This window comes from Astatotilapia calliptera, chromosome 13 (genome assembly GCF_900246225.1).
Source record: "Astatotilapia calliptera chromosome 13, fAstCal1.2, whole genome shotgun sequence".
Lineage (NCBI taxonomy): Eukaryota > Metazoa > Chordata > Actinopteri > Cichliformes > Cichlidae > Astatotilapia > Astatotilapia calliptera.
The window spans coordinates 24,260,923-24,277,921 of NC_039314.1; the positions used below are offsets into that span (position 1 = coordinate 24,260,923).

The window sequence follows — 16,999 nt, forward strand, 5'->3', positions numbered from 1 at the left end:
TTTCAATAGGAAGGCAATAGTAACGCAAATAACCACCAAGAAGATTGTTGATTTATGTATCTTTGCATTTTTGAAATTTTGTGTTTCAGGTGTTGTATGTTTGATTTCTTACAGGCTTTGGAAATACACTGTGCATTTCTATATACATATACCCACCATTTGTAATATAATAACTGAAATAACACAAATAACACAAATTTATATGAAGAAATGAACAGATAAACTGTCACAATATGATGAGATGATGAGATGATGATGAGATAGCCTTTATTTGTCAGTTGCGGGTCTTTTGCCCACAACCGAGATGACAGACCTTGCCGACTGTACATACAATACAAACATCACATTGGGGAGACAGGTCAGGCCAGGTAGCGAGGAAAAAAAAAACATTGAAATGTGCAACACAAAAGGATAATACAGGAATGCACAGGTATTAACACACCATAACACAATAAACACAGACAGCAACATGGGAAAGAGTTCCAGTGTGTACATCTGATCTGGGACCGCTACAATCTTTCGACTGCGCCTCCAGCTGACCCGATGTCCACATCATGGGGGAGGTAAGCATTGGAGGTGGCGTTGGATCTGGGGTAGGGAGGGTGATGCGTCAGTGAGTGCTTATCAGTATCAGTATATGTATGTGTGTGCGTGTCCATAGTTCAGCTGGACACGCACACATATGGAAAGAATGAGGTGGGCCCAAATGCAGACAACGGAGAGATGGAGGTAAAAGTTTAACAAAAAGCGAGCCTTTATTCTTGGCTGCACAAAATACTACAAAACAAAAGGCAAGGGTGACTGAGATAACTAACAAAAACCTAAACTGGGATAAATTAAAAATTACAGACTACTTGAAAACTAGGAACCTGGAAACACGTGAGGAACAAAGAAAAACACACACAACATATACACAGAGGGTAACAAGGGAATACGCAACAGGAGGGAGACACAGCTGAACCTAATATGACATGACGAAACAAAGGGGAAGCAAAAGTCAAAACAGTAAAGTAAAACAGACTGTCGAAGTAAAACAGGAACCAAGAGTCATTCACAAAGATACAGACTTGACACTGATATGAGGAACAGAGGGAGCAGAAACAGATGAATAAACATGAAGACAGAATGAAACCTACACTGGAGACATGACACACTAAACATGGGAGGCACAGGAACAAAACCTAAGAACTACAAATCACTGTATATAACCATTAACTAACTAAAATGAAGCATATTAATAATAAAAAAACCAAAACAAAACACGGAGCCACTAGACTCTGGGCCATGACATAAACTCTGATAAAGAGGAGACTAGATTTTAGAGGTAATCCTGGAAAAGCAGGTGCAACAGCACATTCAGATCACAAGTCTGATTGCACGAGCTGGCTGCAGGTTCCCTCAACCTTATAAACCTTTATAAGGGTGGGGAAACAGGCAGTTGGATGAGTGACGAAACGTATCTCCCACTGAAAACGCTGCGTCCAGATGAACAGAATCAACCTTTTGGGGGCAACGGAATAATGAAATACAATATTCAGTGTGTGATGAAATAAAAGCATGTGTACTTATCAGAGGCAGTATATATTTAAGATGGGAAAAGTTCCACAGATGATTAAAAAAAAAGACTGCTTATCAAAACTGAATGCCTGCTCAAAAGTTACAGCCTGATTTTTCACATTTGGGAGAACTGAAGATGAAGATGCTCAATTAGCGTGGGAACCAAACTCTCAGATCGAGACCCAAACAATCCAGAGCTGATCCAGCGATGCCCACCCAAGATACCATGATCAATGGTGTCAAAAGCAGCAGAAAGAGCCAACAGTACATGACCAGAATAATCATTTGACATTTAATAACTCTCTATGCTGGCCATTTGTGGTCACTTCACTTTCTTTTCTTTGATCATTTTTGCTGTGTTAATGCATATGGAATGAAACTTCCCAAGGGTCTCAATTTGTTTTCAGATTTTTAAATTTTTTAACCTCAGCTCCTTAAATATATCAGTAATATACTCTATACATCCAGTTGTTCCTCTTGGCCACTTTTGGCCAATTGAAACCGTTTAAATGCCTTTGCCCTGTGGAAACCACTTCACAGGAGTGGGAATCTTCTATTCTTGTTGTCTTCTTGTTGTCTTCCAACAAGTACATTGTACAAACAAACTGGTGTTTTAATGCTTAAAAATATAAAAAATTTATGACTATTTTACATTTAAGAAAAGAACTGATGTTAGTTAAAAACATCATACAGAAAAAATAGAAAGAAAACTTCAAAACAATAAAAATTACAGACCTAATCTGTTGGTGGACACTTTTGGCCATGAACAGGCTGAAAGGATAGTGATTTTAAACAAACAAACGCAGGGTTTAAAAAATAATGATAATAATTTAAAAAAATATTTTTTGGTAAAGTGCTTCTGGAAAGTTATCTAAGAAATTATGAGCAAATAGGACCTTTGTAATTTGGCTGGCACCTATGTTTTATCCCACCATATTATTGAAGAGCTGTCTTGGATGACTGATATTGAGTCACGATGGAGGGAGTAAGATAGATGACTAAGAATCTGGAGCTTTGTGCATTTCCACAAACTCTTCACTTTCTGGTAGCTTAGCTTGAAGCTGTGAATGCTGTTGTTCAGAAAAACGAGTGAGAGAGAGTAGTAAATTTGTTCACCTTTAGTAATCTTCAGTAAGTACTTTAGTAATCTGCTGTTCAAATGAAGAGATATTTTCTTATATTACATTTGATACTCTGTGCTCACCCATTAGCACATGACGCTATCATGTCCCAACAGCAACAGGAGCTGAAAAATGTAAAATCCTTACGAAGCACTTCAGTGAGGGATCCAAATAGCTGCTATAGTCACTGGATCTCACTCCAACATAGAGCACATTTAGGATGGATGTGCAGCTGATAGGTCTGCAGGAACTGTGTGATGTCATTATGGACCAAAATCTCAGATGACTGCTTCCAGCACCTTCTTAAATCTATGCCATGAAGAATTGAGGAAGTTCTAAACGTAAAAGGATCCAACTTGGTACTACCAAGGTTAACACTTAATTAAGTGGCCAGTGAAATGCAAGAAATGCAACATCATAGTGCCCAGTTTCCTAATAATTCCCACCAAATAGTGAATCTAATATTTTCCATGACAAAATGAGAGATTCGTTTAAAAAACACAAAAACTAATTGCCAAACTCATAACCCCAAAGTTTTACTTTAAACTCAGCTTAGCAAAAAACCAGATCTAAATTGAGTCTTCATGCACTTTGTTACAAGCAGCCTGTTGCAAAAAACACCCACAATTTGTTCACATTTCTTTAGTTGGCAAAAGAAGAAGTGGGTGTTCTTAAGATAGAGAATCAAAAGAAAGCCTCATGTGATGTGGCATATGGAGTTGATTTGTATGCCAGATTACACAAAAACTGCACTGAAAGTCAAAGGCAACAAATGTTGTGGAAAGAAAGAAATTATGTTTTTCTTTGTTAAAACACTGGAAACTGTTTCTCTAAAGAGAGTGTGTGTAGGGCGAGGAAGGAGAGTTTGCTGATTTTAAGACATGATAAGAAAAAAAACAGGTTGGAAACAATTGCCCTAAACTGTCTATTAAATATAGACTTTCACGACATGACTATCATCATGTGATTTTCATCACATCTCTGCTCCGTCTGTGGTTCTTAGGTAAACAAACAGAGGAAGAAATGGAAAGAGACAGGCGACAGATGGGGAGAGTTTTTGTAGCACGAGGTGAAGTCCTGTAACGACAGCGCTGAGAAACCTGAGTAAACGGATTACCACAGTTGGCTGCGGTAGGTGTCCTTCCCCTCCAGCTTCACCTGTCAAATCCTGAAAGTCTGAACCGAATCAAAGTCAACCTTCACCTTACTTGTCCCAAACCAGTAGATATTAGACTCTGAGTTTCTGTATGTGGTATTTGAGGTGAAAATAATTTTTCTCAGATTCACTAACCAAGATTAATTCCACATTTTCTGTGCTAGACCTCTCCATGGTCTCATCCACAAGCTGCCACAGGATAATAAAGGAGTTCATAGTTTACACCCTTTGAATCATTATGGAGTATTAGTCACATTTCAAGCTGTGTTAACTTTTGTATCTCTGAATAATAGTCTATGCTTTGCTGCACTGTAGATAAGCAACAGTTAACAGCAAGGAACTGGTTTTTCCTGTAGGGGTGAGATGCTTTATATTTAACGTGAGATGAACTGTAGCTAAAGAAATATGATACTCAACCTTAGCCTTCATGCCTCATGTGAGGGGTAAGTTGATCCACCTGACACACTCAAAAAAACCGATTCTTTGTCCTCAATAAACACGAAGCACTAATTTTGAGTAGAATGCTACTGAGATAGATAAAATCAAATGTTTATTTAGCCAGATAATGACAGCCAGATTCATTCACTGAATTCCACCTTCAGACCAACTGTATAATCTGTAGTATAAAGACAGTCTAGGGCCTAGACTGCCTAGACAGGATACTGCCTAGACTCTAGGCAGTATCCTGTCACGGACGATAATTAGCCAGGACAACTCATGAAACATCTGCTTGCATGTTGTTGAAATCAGCTGTGTACATTCACAAAGAGCATCAAACCTATTCTGTATTTAAAATATTAAAAATAATATTCATTGTTATGGTGCAATATGAATTTTAGGATCACATATTTGTCTAAGCTTCTCTCTAAACTTTATGCTCATTTTACTCCACAGCCACTAGTTTGGGAAAAGAAAGTGCTTCTGACAAACAAGAGCAACGTTTTTACCAAAGTTGTGACGTAAATGCGATAAACAGGCAACAAACAAAGCTGATTTATAGATTAGTGGAGAAAATAGAAAGAAATATATCTACTCCAAAAATAAAACTAAATGCTTTTGTAATTATGACAACAGTATTTACTGTGTGATACTGTAGGTACATCCCAACCCCAGTCACCAGTAAATATATATAATAATATAATAATATATATATATATATATATATATATATATATATATATATATACAGCTGATCATCAACAATTCAACAAGTCTGCTCCTGCAGACTTGTTGCACACTACAACAGATGGAGCACTTGTGCTGTATTTAAGAAAGCTAATCTGTAAATCAGATTGGGAGCGTCCACATCAATCGGACTACGATGAATCATGTGTTCAAGTGAAAAGCCACTGGACCATCTGGCCATGAAGCCGTGATTCCTCCTGATGGTAAGAACATAAGGCTCTCAGTCTGTGTTCGTCTGTTAGAACGAGGCGGTAACAATGTGTTAATCTTCCTACTCGAAGTAAAACTATTTTCCTAGGAGGTCAGTGTGCTGAGTGAGGTGACAGAGGACGTGCAGAAGGTTTGCTTCTGGCTGTGACTTTGGGATAAAATAAGGAAAAGGATGGCAGCTATGTACCGATCACCCTCTCTGGGAAACAAAGAATTAGTGGCTCTGTACGGAGGGGAAAGAGATCATTATTTTGACAAGGATGAGGACTGTATCAGTGAGGTAAGGAAGCTAAAGGTTTAAAGATAATAAAGTCTGTTTAAATCTGTTTTCAATATGTGTATGTATATGTACATTCAAAGTTAGATAGAATTATGAATTACGAAGTTGTGCACTTAGTTGTGCACTTATGTGAACAGAAGGAAATCCCCTGACTAGTTCCCACATCCTTCCTCAACGTTGCACTGAAAATCTTTTATTTGAGGCATTGCATGCAGAGCATAAAACATTAGTATAAAATACACTACTTCAGCGGTTTCACAGCTAGATGAAAGAAGTCTGAGTGCCACAGACAGTTGCTATTGTTTCTGATAACAACTACATAAGGTGTCTAAAAATGAAAAATGGAAATACCCTTATGAAGTTAATTTTTTATGCACACTCTAACCCCATGAATGCAAGATCTTTGCAGTTCAGCCACAGGTAGAAGCCAATATAGAAAAGGTTGAAAAAATAATGTGCAATCACTCAAAGCACTCAAAGTAAATCTATTGCACTGAATTCATTCGCAATGTTTCATAATCTTGGCAACTTCTAACCTGTCAGGAATGTGACCTGGACTCGGAGTGCAGTGAGGAAGGAAAAGACGGGAGAGGCATTCGCAGCTCTCTGTCACTGGAAATCGTTGGTCTGCAGAGGGAGCAGCATGTTTACTTCTCCAACCAGGAGTACTACAGGAGGCTGGAGGAGCTGAAGAGCAATCACCTGAGGAACATGGCTGAGTTGGAGAGGATGTACATCAGCCAAGGCAAGGAAAGGCATGGAGGGGGCGATAACGCATGTCTGGGAAGAAACAAAGAGGCCAGGCAGCTCCTCAGGTTGGATACGCTCTATGACTCACACTTAAACCTTGACATAATAGAGAAATGGAAACATAAAGACCCCAATAACTATTGCTTAAATAATTGTATGGTTTAGTTTTTTTTTTATAAAGTCAACAGCCATCAGGTGTTAAATCAAATCTGCCTTATATTAGATTAGATTAGATTAGATTAGATTAGATTAGATGAAACTTTATCAATTCCTTGGATGGTTTCCTCCGGAAAATTCAGTTTCCAGTAGCACAGCACCGACAGAAGTTGCATGTTACAGATACAATAAGGGGAATGAGAGTAAGGATATAAGCATAAATACACCATATACACACATGTATAAATACAGAATATACAACATGGATAAATAGGATTGCACATTTGAGGGACAGCACAGTTCCCTGTGGTGCTCCTGTGCTGCTGACCACAGTATCAGACGTGATGTCCTTCAGCCTGACGTACGGTAGTCGGAGATCCAAGCAATCAGGCAGGGGTCCACCTGCATCCTGTTTAGTTTCTCCAGGAGCAGACAGGATTGCATTGAAGGCACTGGAAAATTCAAGAAACAGGATCCTGACCGTGCCTTTTCCCTTGTCCAGGTGTGATTGGGCTCTGTGTAGGATGTCATCCTCCATCCCAACATCCCTCTTGTAAGCGAACTGTAGTGGGTCCTGGGCCACTACAGTAAGAACAAAGATGAGTGCCTAGCGTGCTCTCATTTACATGTTGTTTCCAAAAGAATTCGATAACTATTCAAAAGCAACATTTATTACAAAACAACAACAATAATAATATCTCTGAAGGATGATACAGACATTATTCAAATAATTAAGGCTTAGTGGACTAAATCAGAAGCTCACACACGTAATCCGTTTTCTCATTTTTCCTGTTTCGTGTTGAGTCAGGAACCTTTTGAAAGGAAATTCAAACAGAATTTTGACGCAGTAGCAAGAACTCTGTTTCCAAACTTTAAATGTCAAAAGTCACACATTTTTGAACTGTGACCTTTAAAGTGAAAAAAAAAAATTCCCTTAAAGGATGTTTAATGGATAGGAAATTGTTTGTTTTTCTTACTGGGAGTTGTGCTTTGTGTTGTGCTACAAATATTTAATAATGTAAGAGCTTTATTTTTTAGAGAATATGTGAAAAATTGGAATTTATTTAATTCTCAGGAGTGGGACCACATGCCCAAACACTGCCTTCCTGTCCTTGCATTTGCTCACCTGTAACCTGTTTGCTTTTGTTTCTTACACCCCATCACCGTTATTTCTCTTCCCAAATGCTGCCACTGACCCACCACTTTACTTCTCATTCTTCTGAAATCTTCACTGACAGTTTACAAGTGTTTGGCATATACATTCATTGTTAATTTGACTGAGAATGTTAATGTCTGACCTAGTGGCCCTGCCAGGAGACTCCAGAGGATCAACTCCCAGGAGGAGCTGGACTTCCAGGAGTCATCAAGTGGCTCGGACCAGTCGGAGCTCTGTGGAGAGGACAGCATTGGGGAGCTGGACTGGACTCCCAGCCAGGAGCAAATTTTTGAGAGGTTGGTAATGAAGTATTAATTCACAGCACTGCTGAGTCTTCATTGGATACTGGAAGAGAGTGGAAAAAGATACAGGGAAACTCTGAGCATCATGTGTAATTCTTAGCTTTAGGGCCAGTCAATGCTATTAGTTCCTTCATCCCCTAGGAACTGCCTGTATACTCTTGTCACATTAGGCTGGGCATTGTTGGGCTCGACTGTGCTGAGCAGTGAGCACAGGGCCCAAAAGAGGACATCATGCCCTAAATATACAGTCACATTGTGCATATATGTTTGGGGGTTGGAGGGTAGGGGTACAGCATAGAGGAGTAGCTATGAGTTCCAGAGTCTGATGGCATTGGGAGTGAACCTGTTGCAGAATCTGACTGTCCTAGACCTGATGCTGCAATATACCTCTTGCCAGAGGGGAGCAAGGATGGGGTGATGGGCGCGGACGGAGTCTTTGATGATGTTACAGGTTCTGCTGAGACAGCGTCTGTGCACGACATCCTGGATAGATGGAAGAAATGTCCCAATGATCTTCTCAGCAGTCCTCACCACTCTCTACAACGATTTCTTCACTGTGGGGAATGACTGGGCTGTTCCAAATGAGCTGTTGAATGCGGTGGAAAGATTCGACACATTCACAGGGCTTCATCTCACCATCACTACCAGGGAATCACAGACTAAGCTCTAACGAGGGACCATGGGACACAGCACATACAGTTTGAGAGAGATGAGGGAACTGGCCACCAGTGGGAATACAGCTGATACTAATCACAGACAAATGAGACAAGGAAAGCAAAACAGTTTTCCCTTAAGCTACCAAAATAGAAGAGGAAGTAACAGAACACTGGAACTGAATCACAGGCTTGACTTTGAGACAGAAAGGTAAAGAAACAAAGAGAGACAGACCAAGACATGAGAACTGACAGGGACAGGAGATAAAAATGGAGGCATGATTGACACTGAGACCCAGACAAAGATACTCAAGCTACACACAGACAGAAGACAAAACAGAGACAAGACTTGGATGGACCGGACACAGAAAGGAATTATCATCTGAAGAGAAACCAAAAACTGGAAGGCAAGATGACAAATGCAGAAGCGCCAATAATACAATACACAGGACACAAAATAGACAGGCTTGACCACAATTACCATCACAAATCCAAAAGAATACACCGTGAATACATAAAAGTCAAAACCCTGGGTCAATGACTCGGAGACCATGATACTAGTGCACCTGTTGTTAATTTCATTAAAGCCAAATCACATAAAACCTGCTGCTTATGTGACCAAATCACAGAGGTTTAATTGAGTTGATGCTATACACTAATTAAAAAATATTCATACAAATAAAAGAATAAAGAGGGAAAGAAAAACCCACAAACAATAAAAAAGCACAAGGAAATTTAAAATAGTCATAATCATAATAAATTTACATATGGGCTTAAGCATTAGAGATAGTTTGTGCTATCTGATCTGATCTGAGTGATCTCAGATATTTGTGTTCTCACTTATATCCTCACCATGCAACATCTACACAAGTTCAGTGGTTAAATCAACATATTACTGATGAACAGATCTCACTATCACATTTTATTCTCCTGTATTTTCCCTCAGAGACGTGCTGCTGAGCCCAGAGAGGATGACGAGCCAGAACCGGTTTCGCTTCCAGCCCAATACCTCCTGTCCGAAACCGCAGGCAAGAGTGTCCGATCAAGCTGGTGCCAGAATTCTGCCCAACTCCAAAGTCACTGTTCCCAAACCTTTCCAGATGATGCTAAGAGAAGAGGAGAGGAAGAAGCACAAAGTGCGCACACGTTCAGAGATTGAGCTGGAGAACACGCTGCTGAGGCAGGAGTTGGAAGAGCTCCGAGAATGCCAGAAAAAGTTCCGGGCGTCACCTGCTCCGGCACACATACACCTGCCTCTCTATGAAATTATCAGCCGTCGCAATAGTCAACGGTCAAACCAAAGCAGAAGCAACACCAACAATAACAGGAACATGGATGCTACAAGCACCCAGACCTCTACTGCACTCTCACCACAGCCTTTTCAGTTTTTGGAGAGAGAAAGGAGGAAGAAGGAGGCCAGGATTGTGGCAGAGCTTGGAAAGTTTGGTGAGAGAATTGAGCGACATAACTTCAAGGCAAAGCCAATGCCCACATCTATTTATGGCACCAGACACAGAGAGGGCACCATGACTACAAGCCATGATCCCTACACTCAAATCTTCTACAAAATGGAAAGAGAAGCTAATGAGAGCCAAAGTGATCAAAGCTCAGACCTGGAGCTTGATATGCACCAATCCGACTCCTCTCTCGACTCCTGCAGGTCCCAAAGAAGTCCTTCTTCCAAGCCAATGAAGAAGCAAATACAGCTGTCCATTGAGATGGTGAAGGAGAGAGAGACCCCTATCACTGACCCCAGCGGCTGCAACATCTGCTTGTCTCAACAGCTGGGTGGCCCAGAGCTTCTGCTCAGTAACAAAGGTGTTCTCAGTGTGTGACAAAGTGTTTAAAACTCACAGCAAAAAGGGAGACGAGGAGCAGTTACATCTACACTGTTTTTGAGTTAGTTTTACAATGCAGGCAAGTCAACATGGTTTCTAGTTGCTCTTGATCAAACAATAAAACACGGTTAAAGAAATGCATGTGCAAGGATGTGTTGTTTTTGTTTCTGTTTTTGTGGAATATTTTGCAATCAAAAATACATTGATTGTTTTCTGTCATAATTTATTGTTTGTTTCAGGTTGTTTCATTTTTTTCAGTTTATATATTTAGAACCACCACAGTCGCATCAAGGCACTTTTTATTGTAAGGTAAAGACTTTAACAGTAATACAGAGAAAACCCCACAATCAAATTCCCCCTCTGAGTCCTCCTTTAAGCAAACACTGGTGACAATGGGAAGGAAAAACTCCCACTTAACTTTTGCATTTGCTGTAACCAGTTAGGTGTGATGGAGACAGGACAAAAGACACAGTGTGAAAAAGAGCCAGAGATTAATAATGACTAATTATTCAATGAAAAGTGTATTAATACACAGTCAGTGAAAAAGGTAAGTGAAGAAGAAACATGCAGCACATCATGGGAAAGCTCTAGTAGCCTAGGACTATCGCAGTATATCTAGGCAGGAGTCAAAAATCCCCTGATCCAGCCACAACTATAAGCTTTCTCAACAAGGAAAGCTTTGAACCTGGTCTAATAGCACGCTGCCTCCTGATCCTGAATCAAAACTGGGAGCTTTTGATTCAGGATCAATTTTCGCCACTCACTAACTTCGGCTATTTTTCCCATCTCTGTGTTTATGAACTGTTCGGTAAAATGTTGCTCAAACAGGTTAAAACTAATCATGTACCCGTTTCTGCAAGTTCAGGGAACAAAATACCGGTCTGGGCACATATTCAACCAATGACTGACCATTCTCAGTGAAATGCCGTAAATAGCGGGGTGTTGGTATGTGTACCACAATCGCGTTGGTGCCAGATGATCACACCGCTCACGGAAGTCACTCCTCCACGCGCGTAGCCAGCTGCAGCTGAGAAGAGGGCGTGTAGCCCATTACAGTGCTGCAAGACGTCTTTAGAGATAAAAGCTTAGGTGTCAGTCACAGCACAGGAGACGAAAGGGCTGGACGCCTGTGAAACGTTAAGCCTTTTAAGCGGAATCCTGAAAATAACCAACGCTGGAGTTCATCGGAATTCTCAGGATTATGGAAACTCTGCGCATTCTGAGTCTGGGTAAGTGCACTTTATTTAAGCCTTTACTGAATAACTGAAGTCAAATAGCTAAAGTGTTTTTGCATTCGCTTGCAGGGGTGATTTGCATCAATATGATCTAACTTTAGCCTCCTGTAGTCTTAGTTGTTCGCCACAAAGCAGGTGTTATCAATAAAGCGCGGTTTGCGCTTCTGTTTGGAGAGTGGTGATTTCTTAAGACATTTAAGCTCGTGTTTATTTGAGGGGGACGAGGAGGTTTGTCCAGTCACCAAGTTAGACTTGAAGTCAGTAAATGCACGTGGCGCCCCCCCCGCCTCCCCACGCACTTTGCTGGCTATCTGAGTTTGTCAAACTCAGTCTCTCACTCAGCGCAGTCGATCTCCATCCTCCGCCCACTCGACTGCTGGAGCAGAGTGTGTTGTCTTTCCTCCTTGCTTCTTCATTGTACCGTGTGTTTGTGCCACTCCCTTCTTTTTCTGGACAGATATTAAACTTGACCTTGCAGTAGCATAACAGATCCGACCACTGCTGACATTAAAGAGAAACAAAGTTATAAGTTATAAATATGTTATTTTTGACAAACTATCCCATTACATTTTTTTCCAAGTTATCTGCCCCATCAATGTTTAAACAAATACTGGCTACATTGCTTTTAAACACAATACACGACTTTGCATTTTGGCACCCAATGTCAAATCATGTTTCTGGTCTCTTTCCCCCCAGCTGTGTTCGTGAATCTTTGCTATCCACAGGAGGTCCCATGTAATGTCAGTCATAGCCCTCAAGGGATCATTTATAGAGTCCCAGAGTTCCAGGCACAGGCGTGTGACTATCACTGGGATAATGCAAGCGTAAGTTCAACACCTGCTTAGTTTGGGAAGGAAATTTTATTTCCTGATGTATCCTGTGCCTCTGTGTTTTGTTTTTTTTTTGTTTGTTTTTTAAGCATAAATCTATTATATACAGGTGTTTCTCATGACAGATAAAGCAGAAAAAAGTGCTAAAAAGAATGAATTTAATGTTTGATTGTCTGATCGGCACATGGCCATGTGGCTTTATATGATTAATGAGATTGTTATGATAGCTCCAGAGCCACTATTTTAACCCTGTTACGACTGTGACAAACCCTCTTACTGAATGAATTTGTAAAACTGCTCTGATTTTCTCATCTGTTGCCTTCAGGGTCATGTCCTCGCAAACCAGAAGGGTAAAATGGATAAACTGGTACTGAAAAGCAGTAACAGGAGTATTATGATTACCAGCTGTTTGAGCCACCTCAACTATACTCGGGACTGCATCTCTGAGGTGTTACACTCGTCACCTTTTAACTGCACACCGAGTAACACATGATAATTTAAAGCAGAGAGACATAATTAATGACATTAATTTAATTAATGTAATTTCATCTGCCTATCTTAGGGAATACAGCGCAGAGCAAGTTGTGACAGTGAGTATCTGCTTGCTTTATTTTTAAAGGATATTTGATGATACGCTTTTTTCCACTGAGGTAATTATAGATAATGTTTTTGATTTCTTCTTTTTACAGCTGACTGCAGTACTCCTGGAGGAGGTAGGAAACAGCAAAGCAGGAAATTATACTGATGTTAAGTTTTTATTATATTAGACAATTAAATCTTAATAATAAATTTTCTATGTAAAATTAGAAATGAATGACCTCTTCAAACAGGTATGGAAAGTTGAGATTCTCATCTCAAAAAAGAGATGAGCATCTGAGTCATAAAAACTGAATGGCAGTAAAGGAAGTCTAAAAGGGTTGTTGTCACACGCCTCCACTTCCTGTTGATGAATGAGCTGCTGAGGAAGTAGGTTTTTCAGTTTTCATTCATAAACAAGTAATCACTGTGTGATATTTAAAAATGTTAAATCACACTTGACCCAGTGCAAGAATTTAAATAGAATTCTGCTGCACTCAGTGCAAATTAGTATCTGGGACGTCAAGTCACTCATCAGCTCAGTTATGTAAATAAACTGCAATATCAATCTGTGGATTGATAATATATAATTTCACAGTGAGTCAATTATTGTTGATATTGTCACGCAGTGTTGTCGGGTGTTCATACAGAGAGGAAGTTTGGAACCTTATGGCTAATCATTGTTGAAATGTGAGTTAGTGTAAAGAAAAAAACTGATTTGCTTCTGAGACGTCTGAAAATAGAAGTTTTGATGTTGCAAAAATATTATAGTTTTGTAGTACATATCACAGCTAGTCCAGAACTAGTTCATGAACATATAATGATGCTAAAAGGGAACTGTACAAAACTGTGTAAGTTACTAACATGCAGCAGCTTGATAGACTGTTGTCATCCAATAGATGAATGCCTGGATGGATGAAAAATCACTTATAGCTCAAAAGTGGCATCAGTCATGTCACAGACAACCCAACAAGAATATTTTCTAAATGACTGGAAGTCTAATTCATGAGGGATACGCAGCTGCCTGTCAGTTTAAATAATGCAAAAATTGTACTTTGGAGATCTCAGGCAAAGTAAAATGTTCAGCAGACTAATTGTCAAACTCTCTTTGCTCTTGTAGGGATACCTCAACATTACTGGTATATGATTACCAGTTTCTCCATCACGGCACTGCTGGTTCTACTGGTCTGCATTTGCAGGTATTTCAAGTCAAGTCAAGTCAATTCAAGTCGGCTTTATTGTCACTTCAACCATCAGCTTCAATGCTGAACTCAAAAGTAACAAACTTCAAAATACAAAGAATAAACTCAGGCAGGCAGACAGAACACACAGCATGAATGAGGGTCGATCGTGACACAGACAAAGGAAAACACAGGGCTTAAATACACAGAGGGGGCCATCAGGGAATGGGAAACACCCAACCAGTCACTGGTTGGGTGTGAAGGGAGGAAGAGAGAACAAAAGAGATGCTGTGGAGGGGAGCCCGAGATTATTAATAGTTAATAATTGCAGAGAGGTGTATTAACACATAGTGAGTAAAAAAAGGTTACCAAAGAAGAAACACCTGTGCATCTAGGGAATCCCCCAGCAGCTTAGACCTATTGCAGTGACACTACTGGGAAGATTCAGGCTCGCCTTATCCAGCCCTAACTATAAGCTTTATCAAAATGGAAAGTTTTTTTTGCCTACTCCTAAAAGTAGAGCGAGCGTCTCTGTCTCCCAAATCCAAACTGGGAGCTGGTTCCACAGAAGAGGAAAACTGAAGGCTCTCCCTCCCATTCTACTTTTAAATACTCTAGTAACAACAAGCAAGCCTGCAGTCTGAGAGCGAAGTGCTCTAATGGGGTGATACGGTACTATGAGGTCATTAAGATAAGATTGGGCCTGATTATTGAAGCTTTTGCATGTGAGGAGCAGGATTTTAAAATTAGATTCTGGATTGAAGAGAAGCCAACATATAAGAAATCTGCTCTCTCCTAATCCCTGTCAGTACTCGCAGAGTTTTGGATCAACTGAAGGCTTTTCAGGGAGTTTGAAGAACATCCTGATAATAATGAATTACAGCAGTCCAGCCTGGAAATAGTACATGCATGGACAGGTTTTTCAGTATCACTCTGACACAGGTTGTTTCTAATTTTGGAGATATTATGCAAATGGTAGAAAACAGTTCTACTGTTCATATGTTTAATTTGTGCTCCGTAGGACACATCTTGGTCAAAAAGATTCCTCACAGTGTTACTGGAGGCCAAGTTAATGCCATCCAGAATGAAGCATCTGGTTAAATACAGTATTTGTAGGATTTAGTATGTTCTGATATTCATAAGATCAGAACAATATCCATCCCTCCCTGTGACAGGCATTTGGTCCTTTCAGACACTGAGGCATGTGTCTGATTTCCCTTATATATCAATAGCAATTTGTTCTTCCAACCAAGCACAGTCAGTGTTTAATTAGTTTCAGTCTTTGCATTCACATTCACAGTCACCAGTGTCATGTAATTATTTGGTTCAGAGTGGAGTCCTGAGGTTGTGGAAACCTCAAACCAAAAGCCAGCAGCAACATAGCAGCTTAACCTGGTCCGGTCAAAAAACCAGCGTCTCTTTTCAAAGTTGAAGCTGTCAGAAATGTTTGTGCCATAATGAAGCACGAGAACTTTCACTTCCTACTGCCTATAGCATTACAAAAACCCCTTTTGTGTAGATTTTAAACTTTAATCTTTTTGTTAACCCTGTGTTGAACCATGTCTTTGTTAAACATGCATAGCATTAAGAAAAATATTTCTATCTACAAATATGAATTAAAATAATTTATATACTTTTTTAATACATACAAAGTTCTCTCCAGTAGCTTTCCAACAGTAGAGTGAAACTGATCTTTTTGCATTTAAGTCTGAGATCAACACACACAGCAGAGTGACTTGATGCTATTTATAAACAAAGTGCATTTATATATATATATATGTGTGTGTGTGTGTGTGTGTGTGTGTACATATATATATGTTTATATATATTTCTAAAGATATGTTAACATCACAGTAAAATTGCAGTGAAATGAAACTATAAAACATTAATACCACTCTAGTGTTGGCACTTGTTTCTGGAGAAACCTTTGTTTAAATGTAAATCATACCGTACCTGGTGTACAGTACTAGTACTTCTGTTTTATTAAAGATAAGCTATATAAACATGTTTTATACAAACTATGACTGAATCTGTTAATCCTGCCTGCTTCATTACAGTTGTATGTTTAACGTCACTGTATCTTAATTTTGCCTTTTCAATGTATTTTCTTATTAAAACAGTAACATTTATATCTAAAGAGACTTCTGTTTTCTTTTTTACAGCAAAACCTATGTGTGCTCTGTTATCTCATGATTTTAACAAATGGAGAGAAAAAAATGAGATGGTAAGATAGGGTATTTTGTAAGGTGAAGAATCTTGTGATAGGAAGTGAGTCATAGAGATCTTTGTGTCTATGATGGGAAGAATCGCTGTACTGCTTTGAGGGCAGGGATTTTTTTTCTCACTCTTCAAAAATTACCACCAGCTGTAGCACAAAGGTTTCACTGCTTTCATATCTTTCTACACACACCGTTACTGGACATGCTGGGAGCTGTTTTACAAAAAACCCCCCACAACCTTAAATGAAAATTGCACCTATTTTATACAGTGTTGCTCACTTAAGTTTAAACTTAAAAGTTATGTTATTTTTTTTTTAGTAAATAAACTGATGGGATTTACTGGGAGAAGAGGAAGCTGGAAAATATAAATATCGAGTGGTTGGCAGTTGGTGGAATCACAAGTTCTGGTGTACGGAAACCACTTATTTAAAAAAAAAAAAGATTAGAAAGAAGTTGTTCTAATTTCTGCTGTAGATTTGGGGGTTTTTTTTAATGTTTTTTGAGGACAGGAAATGACCAACAGACCTGGGCAGCTGCTGCAGCCGAGATTTACTGCTTATTGTGCAATACATAAACAAATGTTGCATAGGGTTT

At 39.5% G+C, this 16,999-nt stretch overlaps 1 protein-coding gene across 2 annotated transcripts; it reads left to right on the top strand.

Moving 5' to 3' along the window:
- The first annotated feature begins 531 nt into the window (after positions 1-531).
- Positions 532-10,501, top strand: LOC113035189 (protein FAM161A). 2 transcript variants are annotated; one of them, XM_026190542.1, is made up of 7 exons: positions 532-563; positions 3,682-3,809; positions 5,126-5,222; positions 5,318-5,509; positions 6,053-6,324; positions 7,718-7,867; positions 9,473-10,501. In XM_026190542.1, exons 4-7 carry the CDS (start codon positions 5,402-5,404, stop codon positions 10,359-10,361), a joined length of 1,419 nt encoding a protein of 472 aa, XP_026046327.1. In that variant the 5' UTR covers positions 532-563; positions 3,682-3,809; positions 5,126-5,222; positions 5,318-5,401; the 3' UTR covers positions 10,362-10,501. The 2 variants fall into 2 exon arrangements, with proteins under 2 accessions (XP_026046327.1, XP_026046326.1); XM_026190541.1 differs by lacking the exon at positions 532-563 and having other exon boundaries at positions 3,338-3,809; positions 5,126-5,509.
- The last annotated feature ends 6,498 nt before the right edge of the window (positions 10,502-16,999 follow it).